At 43.0% G+C, this 13,179-nt stretch overlaps 1 protein-coding gene across 1 annotated transcript; it reads left to right on the top strand.

Moving 5' to 3' along the window:
• Positions 1-4,201: 4,201 nt before the first annotated feature.
• Positions 4,202-12,801, top strand: LOC311139779 (interferon regulatory factor 5-like). Its single transcript, XM_084174727.1, has 9 exons — positions 4,202-4,543; positions 7,538-7,771; positions 9,216-9,402; positions 9,556-9,581; positions 9,713-9,740; positions 9,883-10,362; positions 10,939-11,328; positions 11,749-11,870; positions 11,993-12,801. Exons 2-9 carry the CDS (start codon positions 7,595-7,597, stop codon positions 12,179-12,181), a joined length of 1,599 nt encoding a protein of 532 aa, XP_084030853.1. The 5' UTR covers positions 4,202-4,543; positions 7,538-7,594; the 3' UTR covers positions 12,182-12,801.
• Positions 12,802-13,179: the final 378 nt, after the last annotated feature.

Genomic DNA, 13,179 nt, shown 5'->3' with positions numbered 1-13,179 from the left:
CTAGATAGAACTGCCAAAGGGGGTGGAGTTGCAATCTACTGTAGAGATAGCCTGCAGAGCTCCATCATACTATCCAGGTCTGTGCCCAAACAGTTTGAGCTTCTACTTCTAAAAATCCACCTTTCCAGAAATAAATCTCTCACTGTTGCCGCTTGCTACAGACCCCCCTCAGTCCCCAGCTGTGCCTTGGACACCATATGTGAATTGATTGCCCCCCATCTATCCTCAGAGTTCGTACTGCTTGGTGACCTAAATTGGGATATGCTTAACACCCCGGCCATCCTACAATCTAAACTAGATGCCCTCAATCTCACACAAATTATCAACGAACCTACCAGGTACAACCCTAAATCCGTAAACATGGGTACCCTCATAGATATCATCCTGACTAACTTACCCTCTAAATACACCTCCGCTGTCTTCAACCAGGATCTCAGCGATCACTGCCTTATTGCCTGCGTCCGTAACGGGTCCACGGTCAAACGACCACCCCTCATCACTGTCAAACGCTCCCAAAAACACTTCAGCGAGCAGGCCTTCCTAATTGACCTGGCCCAGGTATCCTGGATGGATATAGATCTCATTCCGTCAGTAGAGGATGCCTGGTTGTTCTTTAAAAGTAATTTCCTCTCAATCTTAAATAGACATGCCCCATTCAAAAAATACAGAACTAAGAACAGATATAGCCCCTGGTTCTCCTCAGACTTGACTGCCCTTGACCAGCACAAAAACATCCTGTGGCGTACTGCATTAGCATCAAATAGCCCCCGCGATATGCAACTTTTCAGGGAAGTTAGGAACCAATATACACAAGCAGTTAGGAAAGCAAAGGCTAACTTTTTCAAACAGAAATTTGCATCCTGTAGCACTAACTCCAAAAAGTTTTGGGACACTGTAAAGTCCATGGAAAATAAGAGCACTTCCTCCCAGCTGCCCACTGCACTGAGGCTAGGAAACACTATCACCACCGATAAATCTACAATAATCGAGAATTTCAACAAGCATTTTGCTACGGCTGGCCATGCTTTCCACCTGGCTACCACTACCCCGGCCACCAGCTCTGCACCCTCCGCTGCAACTTGCCCATGCCCCCCCCGCTTCTCCTTCACACAAATCCAGACAGCTGATGTTCTAAAAGAGCTGCAAAATCTGGACCCCTACAAATCATCTGGGCTAGACAATCTGGACCCTTTCTTTCTAAAACTAGCCGCCGAAATTGTCGCAACCCCTATTACTAGCCTGTTCAACCTCTCTTTCGTAACGTCTGAGATCCCCAGAGATTGGAAAGCTGCCGCGGTCATCCCCCTCTTCAAAGGGGGTGACACTCTAGATCCAAACTGTTACAGACCCATATCCATCCTGCCCTGCCTTTCAAAAGTTTTTGAAAGCCAAGTCAACAAACAGATCACCGACCATTTCGAATCCCACCGTACCTTCTCCGCTATGCAATCCGGTTTCCGAGCTGGTCATGGGTGCACTTCAGCCACGCTCAAGGTCCTAAACGATATTATAACCGCGATCGATAATAGACAGTACTGTGCAGCCGTTTTCATTGACCTGGCCAAGGCTTTCGACTCTGTCAACCACCGCATTCTTATTGGCAGACTAAATAGCCTTGGTTTCTCAAATGACTGCCTCGCCTGGTTCACCAACTACTTCTCAGATAGAGTTCAATGTGTCAAATCGGAGGGCCTGTTGTCTGGACCTATGGCAGTCTCTATGGGGGTGCCACAGGGTTCAATTCTTGGGCCGACTCTTTTCTCTGTGTATATCAATGACGTCGCTCTTGCTGCTGGTGACTCTCAGATCCACCTCTACGCAGACGACACCATTTTGTATACATCTGGCCCTTCATTGGACACTGTGTTAACAAACCTCCAAACGAGCTTCAATTCCATACAACACTCCTTCAGTAGCCTCCAACTGCTCTTAAACACTAGTAAAACTAAATGCATGCTCTTCAACCGAACGCTGCTTGCACCCGCCCACCCGACTAGAATCACTACTCTCGACGGGTCTGACCTAGAGTATGTGGACAACTACAAATATCTAGGTGTCTGGTTAGACTGTAAACTCTCCTTCCAGACTCACATTAAGAATCTCCAATCCAAAGTTAAATCTAGAATCGGTTTCCTATTTCGCAACAAAGCCTCCTTCACTCATGCTGCCAAACATGCCCTCGTAAAACTGACTATCCTACCGATCCTTGACTTCGGCGATGTCATTTACAAAATAGCCTCCAACACTCTACTCAGCAAATTGGATGTAGTCTATCACAGTGCCATCCGTTTTGTCTCCAAAGCCCCATATAATACCCACCACTGTGACCTGTACGCTTTTGTTGGCTGGTCCTCACTACATATTCGTCGCCAAACCCACTGGCTCCAGGCCATCTATAAATCACTGCTAGGCAAATCCCCGCCTTATCTTAGCTCATTGGTCACCATAGCAACACCCACCCGTAGTCTGCGCTCCAGCGGGTATATCTCACTGGTCATCCCCAAAGCCAACACCTCCTTTGGCCGCAATTCCTTCCAGTTCTCTGCTGCCAATGACTGGAACAAATTGCAAAAATCTCTGAAGCTGGAGACACTTATCTCCCTCACTAACTTTAAGCATCAGTTGTCAGAGCACCTTACCGATCACTGCACCTGTACACAGCCCATCTGAAATTAGCCCGCCCAACTACCTCATCCCTATATTGTTATTTATTTTGCTCATTTGTACCCCAGTATCTCTATTTGCACATCATCTCTTGCACATCTATCATTCCATTGTTAATACGAATTGTAATTATTTTGCACTATAGCCTATTTTATTGCCTTACCTCCATAACTTGCTAAATTTGCACACACTGTATATTATATGTATTTCTGTTGTATTTTTGACTTTGTTTTGTTTTACCCCATATGTAACTCTGTGTTGTTGTTTTTATCGCACTGCTTTGCTTTATCTTGGCCAGGTCGCAGTTGTAAATGAGAATTTGTTCTCAACTGGTTTACCTGGTTAAATAAAGGTGAAATAAAATAAAATAAAAAATCTTCAGTACAGGGCTACAACCGCACAATAAACTTGAATACCCATATAATGATGTACCATACATACACAATTACAGGGCATATAAACGAGGCACTGGGGGACATTATCCTAGCTATACAAACACAGGGTTAAATGTCCGAAATGATATGACAACCAAAACAGACCAAACGTTAGCCAGCTCACAATACTAGCTAGCTCACAGTAGAAACTACGAATTAGCATAACCATAAATATTACATTATTGTCGCAGAGTGCGTCTTCATACATAAACACCTGAAAGATATGAAATATGTACTTACATATCAACAAGGACGCACACTGGCCTTGGCTAACACAATGAAATGTAACTGGTGGCAAAACACAAGGATGGCTGGGACTTTCTCTCACCTGACTTCTCCAGAGCTCATCTTCTTTGAGGTGGAGATCGCCCACTTCACCGCGGAGCTCTGATATATTAACTAACATTAATGAAATGATTAACTGCAAATACTTCACAGCCTTTTGTACTTTACTTTACTATTTATATTTTTGACTACTTTTACTTTTACTTCACTAACGTTACATTCCTAAAGAAAATAATGTACTTTTTACTCCATACATTTTCCCTGACACCCAAAAGTACTCGTTACATTTTTTTATTATAGCAGGACAGGAAAATGGTCCAATTCACACACTTATCAAGAGAACATCCCTGGTCACCCCTACTGCCTCTGATCTGGCGGACTCACTAAACACACATACTTCCTTTGTAAATGATGTCTGAGTGTTGTAGTATAAATAAATAAATAAAATAAAAAATCATTTGCCATCTGATTTGCCTACAATAAGGAATTTGAAATGATTTATACTTTTACTTTTACTTTTGATACTTAAGTATATTTTAGAAATTACATTTACTTTTGATTGTATATTATATTAAAGTATATTAAAACCAAATACTTTTAGACTTTTACTTAAGTAGTATTTTACTGGGTGACTTTCACTTTTACTTGAGTCATTTTCTATTAAGGTATCTTTACTTTTACTCAAGTATGACAATACCGTACTTTTTCCAACACTGAAAATTGATACATTTTACAACCTCTAGGCTAGTACTAGTAGCCTATCGAAAATGAAACAATGTTTGCATACTGCTTCTGTCTACTTTAGAGCGCTGACTGTCACCCGGAAGGGTGGGACCTGAGCAAGTTCAGCAAACACACATGCACCACGTTTGTTCATGTTTAACCTTAAATAATGTTTGGCCGCTGTTTGTGGAAAGTTTTCTGAATAAGCCTTGGACTTTCTGACTGTCATTCTCCCACACATTCCTTGAAGTTGTGACGGTGTTGGGCAAGGTTTTTGTCAGTTAGCCTACCTAGTAAAAAGCTTCCCTGTGGCAGCGCGCATACTCTGCCTGGCCTTTTTCTGTTTGTGGAAGGAGGGATCCCTACAGTCAGCGTTCTAGAACTCTTCGATACAAGGGAGCGAAAAACATTTTGTGGAGAAGACCTATCGTTAAAAGGTGGGTGCCGGTTAAAGTTGTACTTGTTTCCTAAAACAACTATAGTAGCCTACTGAGATTGTTTTCAGACCGATTAACTAATCTTTATTTTTTGAAGATTGTTTACATATGTCAGTGTCAGGCAGCCTATTTTCAGCTTTTGTTGTCGGTTAATGTTGCTTTTTTTCTCAACCTGCCTTCTGCACACCCTGAATGAAACCTAGTGAAGCTATTCCTGTTTTAAAACAATTTCCATTTAAACATACAATCTATAGAGTCTAGACAATAGAATCCAGACTTGTTATTGTTACATCCCCTTTTTATCCCCACCATTACCCAACCAACATTGTAGGTACACCACAATACTAACCTAAATGAGAGTGAAAAGAAGGAAGCTTGTACAGAATAAAAAATAATCCAAAATATGCATCCTGTTTGCAATAAAGCACTAAAGTGAAACTGCAGACAAAAAACAAAACAATGTCCTGAATACAACGTGTTATGTTTGGGGCAAATACAACACATTACTAAGTACCACTTCATATTTTCAAGCATGGTGGTGGCTGCATTATGTTATGGGTATGCTTGTCATCTGCAAGGACTAGGGAGTTTTTTAAGGATAAAAAGACCCTGAATAGAGCTAAGTACAGGCAAAATCTTAGAGGAAAACCTGGTTCAGTCTGCTCTCGAACAGACACTGAGAGGCAAATGGAACTTTCAGCAGGAATATAACCTAAAACACAAGGTCAAATATACACTGGAGTTGCTTATCAAGACGACATTGAATGTTCCTGAGAGACCTAGTTATAGTTTTGATGTAAATCTGCTAGAAAATCTATGGCAAGACTTGAAAATGACTGTCTAGTAATGATAAACAACCAACTTGACAGAGCTTGAAGAATAATTTTTTTAAAATGTATGTGCAAATATTGTACAATCCAGGTGTGGAAAGCTCTTAGAGACTTACCCAGAAAGACTCACAGCTGTAATCGCTGCCAGGTGATTCTAACTTATTGACTCAGGGGGTTGACTACTTATGTAATCAAGATATATTAGTGTTTTATTTCATTATTTATTTTACAAATGTTAAACAATTTCTTCCACTTTTACATTAGAGTATTTTTTGTAGTTTGTAGAAGAAGAAAAAAAGACAATTAAATCAATTTTAATCCCATCTTGTAACACAACAAAATGTGGAAAAAGTAAAGGGGTGTGAATACTTTCTGAAGGCACGGTACAATGTAAAGTGCTTTAAGCACCAGCGAAAAGCGCATAGGGGCGCACCGGTATAAAGGCAATTCATTATGTATTGCTGAAGTGCTTATAGTGCTTTTTTTAGTCTGTGGTAATTTAGCAGGTTTGAATCCCATTGAGCTTTTACTCTGCCATCTGTTATTCACTCATTCCTTGTGAATTAAATCAAACTCAATTTTCACCTCACCACCACTGCTCACTGGGTGGTAGCCTATAGCATTACATGTTTTTCATTCACAAAGTGTTGAATGAACAACTAAAGATAAATGTGTAGGTGTGTGTACTGCATCACAAGACACCTCTGTGCACCCAGCGAGGGGTGTCATGCACCCCAAAAACCTAAGGGGGTGCAAAGTATGCAAGGATGGCTAGAGTCCCTGTCCGCAAGTTGGAGAATTTAGCATTTTTCAAACACCTGAAACAGCCTTTTCCAGCAATCTAGAGCCATAATCATTATTCTTAATTCTATGTAAAAAAGATATATACATATATATATGTTTCTGCATATCTAAGCATATACAGTATATTGAGCTGCCTGTATCCTCCTGACTGGTGTTTTATTTTATTTTAAGAAACTAAATATGCTTCTCTGGATTTCTGCAGAAATCTGGGTAAAAGATTGAAAGGAATGCGAGTCTTATTCAGTACATTTAGTAAATACTTGCTTTTCTAAAGTCTATCGACCTTGCCAGCAGGCATGCCAGCTAAGATAGATAGACAAGCTAGCTACTCTAACTTGATTGATAGCCTGAAAAACTTATTGGTAGCTAGTTATGAGGTTGGAAAATTGGGAACCTATATGGACTAGTTAAAGCCAAAAAATAAAAATAATTATTACTTTTTTAAACATGACAAATCTGAGGGGGCACGTGCCCCTGTACCCCCTATGGGCATGATGCCTCTGCACCCAGCTGTTGTTCTGTGTTACATACTCCTTCAAGTTTCATTGCCCTTTTCAACTCACTCGTGTGTGTGTGTGGTGTTGGTACAAGGGCTCAGAAGGACATGTGTGGAAGCCTCAGGACGAGGACATCTGTTCAGATGCATCTGTTTGTCTCAGCGCGTACAAGCTGGCCTTGTATTTGCCTCTGATGTGCTACTTTAGACAAGTTGCTCTTTGGCTGTAAAGGAGTTACCTGCATATATATGGTCCTCTGTGATCTCATACAATACACTGGTGTGACAGTGGACTCTGCTTCTGTGCCCGGAGGGCCTAGGCTTGTTGTCATAGTAACAAATCCATCATTTTAGGATGACAAAAGCAAATTTGGTACTGTCATGAAATGGATTAAAGGATTAAGGAATAGCCTACAACTGTTACATGATGTGTATGTTAATTCTCCCAACTCTATGATGTTTGTTTTTTATTGCCTTGGAAGTGTGTTTGTTCTGTATTTTTCAGGCACAGAACACTTTTTGTTTCTCAGATCATTTCCTAAACAGGCCTGTTGCCATCATGAATAAAAACGGGCATTCTGAGTTGTTGACTACTCTCTCTACCTTCATACCTCTCTTTCCCCCACCCATCCTCTCTCTCCATTCTCCTCATCCACCCCACCCCAGCTCTCTTCCTGTAGATGGTAGGGAGTATCTTCTCTTTCAACCCTCACCACATTCCCCTACCCCCATTGCCTCATCACCCATCTGAACCATTACTCTCGTATCACGCTTCGAGACACCCCCTCAGTACCCACTCTGTCCCCTACCCCCAGTGCCCGTCACCCATCATCTTAACCATTACTTTTCCCTTCAACTTTCCAGCCCCTTCACTCACCCCCTCTGAAGCCCCTTTCTCCTCCCTGCGTGGTGCCCTGCCCCATGATGAGTGTGCAGCCTCGGAGGATCCGCCTAAAGCCCTGGCTGTTAGCCCAGGTGAACAGCGGGAGGTACCCTGGCCTGCAGTGGCTCAGCCCCGACCACCGGCTCTTCCAGATCCCCTGGAGACATGCCACAAGACACCTGCCCACCTCTGAGGAAGAGAACACTATCTTCAAGGTAAGAGGGAGGTCCATGTTGAGAATGGCATGACAGATCTGAATACTTAAACTCTGTATGCCATCATTTTGATATCACACTGTAGTTAGATCTAAGTTATGTCTACTTAGATCTACTTTTTCTATGATCACTACTGGCAAGTCGAGGAACAGGCATTTGTCACAAGCTAAACCATTTTCAGAAGTGCTTAATCAAAACAGCACACATACATTATTCCCTGAACTGCAAGTAGCACATTTCAAAAAGTATTTCTAAGGAACTCAGTTACTATGTCACCCACACACTTCCTTATCCCAATCGGTGTAGATGTATCAACTGTTTTAGTGAACTGAAAGAGACATAGTTTCATTTCCACTGCTTCGCTAGTGTCAAACCTCTCGGGTTTTCCTGACCTCGTGTATAAGGATGTCCACATGATATCCACTGCACTAACAGCAGTAACAGCTCCCTACCTCAGAAATGCTTTTGGCTAGAGTCATTTCCTCATTAGCCATTACTCTGTTCTCCATTTACAGTGCATTCAGAAAGTATTCAGACCCCTTGACCGTTTTCAAAATTTTTACGTTACAGCTTTATTCTAAAATTGATTAAATAACTTTTTTTCCTCATCAATCTACACCAATACCCCATAATGACAAACCTGTGGTAAATTCAATTGATTGGACATGATTTGAAAAGGCACACACCTGTCTATATAAGGTTCCACCGTTGACAGTGCATGTCAGAACAACAACCAAGCCATGAGGTCTAAGGAATTGTCCGTAGAGCTCCGAGACAGGATTGTGTCGAGGCACAAATCTAGAACATCTCTGGAGAGACCTGAAAATAGCTGTGCAGCAACGCTCCCCATCCAACCTGACAGAGCTTGATAGGATCTGCAGAGAAGAATGGGAGAAACTCCCCTAATACAGGTGTGCCAAGCTTGTAGCATCATACCCAAGGAGACTCGAGGCTGTAATCGCTGTCAAAGGTGCTTCAACAAAGTACTGAGTAAAGGGTCTGAATACTTATGTAAATGTGTTATTTCTGCTACAATTTCTAAACACCTGTTTTTGCTTTGTCATTATGGGGTATTGTGTGTAGACTGATGAGGGGGGAAAAACAATTTAATCCATTTTAGAATAAGGCTGTAACGTAACAAAATGCACCGTAGATGTGAGTAATGTGGTTGGTTAATTGCAGTGGAGAAACCCAACCATGACCCATGTAGGCTTATGAAACAACGGAGAGAGGAATGCTCGGCAGTAGCCAACATTTTTACAGGCACATAATGCCGAAATTAAATGGTTTATTTATAATTTGTTCCAGGGCACTTCCATTAGCACTGCTACCCTTAATAAATACATTATATTGATTTACATTAAATTTAACCCCCACCCATTTGATTCCATCCAGATGTGACCCCTTCTCCCATTCATTAAAATGTAACCTCATTCTCCCCCAGGCCTGGGCTCTGGAGACAGGGAAGTACCAGGAGGGTCTGGATGAGCCTGACCCTGCCAAGTGGAAGGCCAACCTGCGCTGTGCCCTCAACAAGAGCCGGGAGTTCAAACTGAAATACGACGGCACCAAGGAGACACCCGTCCAGCCCTACAAGATCTACGAGGTCTGTGACCAGCCCTGCAATGGAGGTAAGTGTGTGTGTGCATGTGTGTAAGCATGCAGGCTCATTGGCAGCTTTGCAAGTCTTATCTGATTAGGTCTTTAGAATAACCTCAGATATTCATGTTTTGTGAAATTTTCTCCCCCGTGTTGATGGCATATTCCTTTTGATTTGGTTTCAGACACATTTGACGAAGATGAGGAGGAGGTAAGGTGTAGAAAAGTAGACAAATTACTTTTCCATTATCTGAGAACAATGTGGTATCTCAGAATAGTTTGAGAACAATACCCATATATCAGCTTTTTTACATAAACATTACATCTTGGCTTTGTTTTCAGATGCCGAATATTGTTGGTCTCTCCATTGGTAAGTGTATACTGTCAATGCACCTTTGTTACTGAGCCATAGGTGAATTAAGCAGAAATCGCTTGGAAGGTTAACCTTTTGGAATGTGTCACTATTGACATTATACAAGGTCTTATGTGTTTGTTCCTCATGTCTCTCCCAGACCCCAGAATTTGTGACCCACCCAGTTTTCAGGCATTCCCTACTGCACATAGGATAGACGTTCCCTTCAGCTCCCCCCTCAATGACAGATATGGCACCCCCCACCACACACCTATGTACCCCAGTCCCAACATGCGCTCCAATCCCAACGGGGGCATTACCATGGCAACGGATCTCCCTCAGCCAACCATGGCTCCCCCAGAGTTTTCTACCCACGTTCCATTGGTGGTGAAGTTGGAACATGGGGTCTTTGTGCACCCTGGACCCGCAGGACCCTCCAATGGCCTGGGGATGGGTGGAGGGAGCATGCACCCTCCTGTGGTCACTGAGATGCCCCCCATGGTTCCTTCTGCTGCATCTGTGGCTCCGGTTGCCCCTAACCCAGGCGCCGCCCCCATGGAGGCCATGTCAGGAGTCCAGAACCAGGAAGAAGGGCAGGCGGTACCACCCTACAAATATGACCTGCTGAACAGCCTGCCATGTGAGTGGAATAGCACCTATAGGTCCATGCTGTGTTGAGAAGAATACTGCTTTATGTACTATGGCTTTACTTTGGCAGTCAGGCACTTCTGCAATAGTTTCTTGCATGTTATCCAAAAAATAATTCATTGTAATTCCCCTACCATAAAAACAGGGTGTCAACTTTATTTGTTATTGCTGCATGCAGCACAATGCCGACATTGTAATACATTCACTCGAAACAGCTGCCTCCAATTGACTCATTCGATGGATTATAGGCTATCAGGCATTAGTGAAGTAGTCTGGAATACCTGTCTGTCTGTCACACCCATCAAATGGCACACACTGGCAGCTGTCTGAAAGTGTGGGGGATGGTAAGACAGGTTCTGTAGTTAATTGTAATAGGCAAAATCGAGTTTTACCCTTTTATAGCTAAAGAGAAAATGTGTTATTCATTGATTCACTTCCTTTTTCAGTCTTATGATAACTTGGTATCATAATACTATTAGGCATGGTTAGAAAGAGCCATATAAAATGTTGACTATTTTTGAAGTGCCCACAATTCTTCTAACACTACATTATTTGACTCTGGTTTCAGTGACTGACCTGGACATGAAGTTCCAGTACCGGGGTCGTAAGATGGGCTCCCTGACCGTGAGTAACCCCCAGGGCTGCCGGCTGTACTACGGCCACCTGGAACCCACCCCGGAGCAGGTGGAACTGTTCGGCCCCGTCACCCTCAACCAAGTTCTCTTCCCTGGCTCGGCCGACATCCAGAACGAGAAGCAACGGTTCTACACAGAGCACCTGCTGGACGTGATGGACCGAGGCCTGATCCTGGAGATCTGGGAACAGGATATATACGCTATCAGGTTGTGTCAGTGCAAGGTGTATTGGTCTGGGCCGGGAGTGGACGAGCAGGGGCCTCCCAACCCTATGGAGAGGGAGAGGAAGTACAAAGTGTTCAGCCTCAATAACTTCCTGCACGGTGAGTCAGTCAATCCATTTTATTGCTGGATATTTTTGTCAACTAAGGCAGCAGTTTCATAGTGTTTGAATCCCCATCTGATCCCTCAAAACCCCTTGTTTTTCGATTGAGATCAAATAATCACATAACACCAAATTATCCTGTCAGATAACAATGCTGGACTCCATTGCCATGATTTTTCAGTTCACTTGAGGCTCTCTGAGTTTCAATTGATCCCTGAATATTTCAGTCACATGCCCTTTCTGTGAGTAAGCGCTTGAGTAGTACTGCTATTGTTGCACAGCCCAGGCATCTAAATGGATTAGCTGTAGAACAGATATCATATACACAGTGATTATCGCATTACAGGAGATTCTGTTGCTCAAGTGTCCTTTCTCTTTCTTTCTCCCTCTCATGCACACACATACACACCAACAACAGGGCTCATCTTGTTCCAGAAGGGTGAAACTCCCACCCCACCCCCGTTTGAGCTTTACTTCTGCTTCGGGGAGGACTGGCCAGACCAACGGAAACCCAAGGAGAAGAAGCTCATCGTTGTGCAGGTGAGCAGAACGAATTGACCCCATACCCTAGTTGATCATTGACAGATACAGTACACACACATGAAATGATCACATTGACTTAACAGGGACCCTCCCATCTCCTCCATCCATTTCATGTCCAGGTGGTCCCAGTGGTGGCACGGATCCTAACAGAGATGTTTTCTGGAGAGCTGTCCTGGTCCACAGACAGCATCCGGCTACAGATCTCCAACCCAGACCTGAAGGACCAGACGGTGGAGCAGTTCAAGGAGCTCCAGAGACTTCTCCAGAGCCAGCACGGCCTGGGACCCTGGGCCACCAACAGACCCTGAGTCAGGGGCCTCTTGCTGGGGAGGCTGGGTCTTCAACAGGTCCTGGATCATGGCCTCACAACACAGGGACATGATGGCACACTGCTCTTGGATCAATAACCTTGTTCAACTGCCTTCAATGTTGTGTGTAGGGATATTAGCATTCTTTCAACCCTGAGCCTCCCTCATTCTATGGTAGACACCATCAATAGAATCTTCATCCGTACCATCCGGCCTAGAGCCATGAATCTTATATTTCTTAACTACATTGTCAAAACCCAGACTACTGTATCTTAACTCCTATTTTGTCATAATTGTAGAGCTGTGTCAATGCTTTTTGGTCCCTTAAATTATTTTTATGAATTGCAATAAAAACCATTGCAGTATTTATTTTCTAATGTTGGCAGGTATTATTCCCTCCTCCCTCAATTGTTACTTTTGAATGTATCAATTTTCTTCCTTTCGCAGCCACCTTTTAATATACTGTACTAGAGCAACCACAACACTATCTTTAAATGAATGTATTGTTACTGGCTTTCTCTCGAGAACGGACACTGATGCTGTGCCAAAAATGGGACTCTGAAAGCCATAAATGCAATGTGGAATGTTATTTTTAATAAATACTACGTATGAATACATTACATCAGCGAAGTGGTAATTTCTTCCCTGACCAAAACGAAGAATTTCGTACTTGAGATTTTGCTGTGAAATAACTGTCAATGAGGGTGTTTAAGTCAAGGTTTTGTAAGGATGCAGTTGAGAATGGGTGAAAGCATCCACTGGTATTGTCGCAGTTCACCCTCAGATTTCATAGGTAATTCTAGGGGAGAATTCCAGAACAGTGAGAAACGCCTGCCTCCATGTTCCGTTTACAGCTGAACCTGTCAGCAAATTACCCTCGGAAGGGTGGTGAGTGACATCAGCTATGTGGCTTATATGGAGTTCTACACGCATTCACTGGAAATTGGATTTTGATTAGTGTGAATGGGATCGAGAAAATTAGGGGCTTGTGTTTGTGC

Source organism: Coregonus lavaretus (assembly GCF_964263955.1).
Source record: "Coregonus lavaretus genome assembly, chromosome: 13".
NCBI lineage: Eukaryota > Metazoa > Chordata > Actinopteri > Salmoniformes > Salmonidae > Coregonus > Coregonus lavaretus.
Note: the sequence above shows the minus strand (reverse complement) of the source record. Positions and strands in the feature narration are given on the sequence as shown.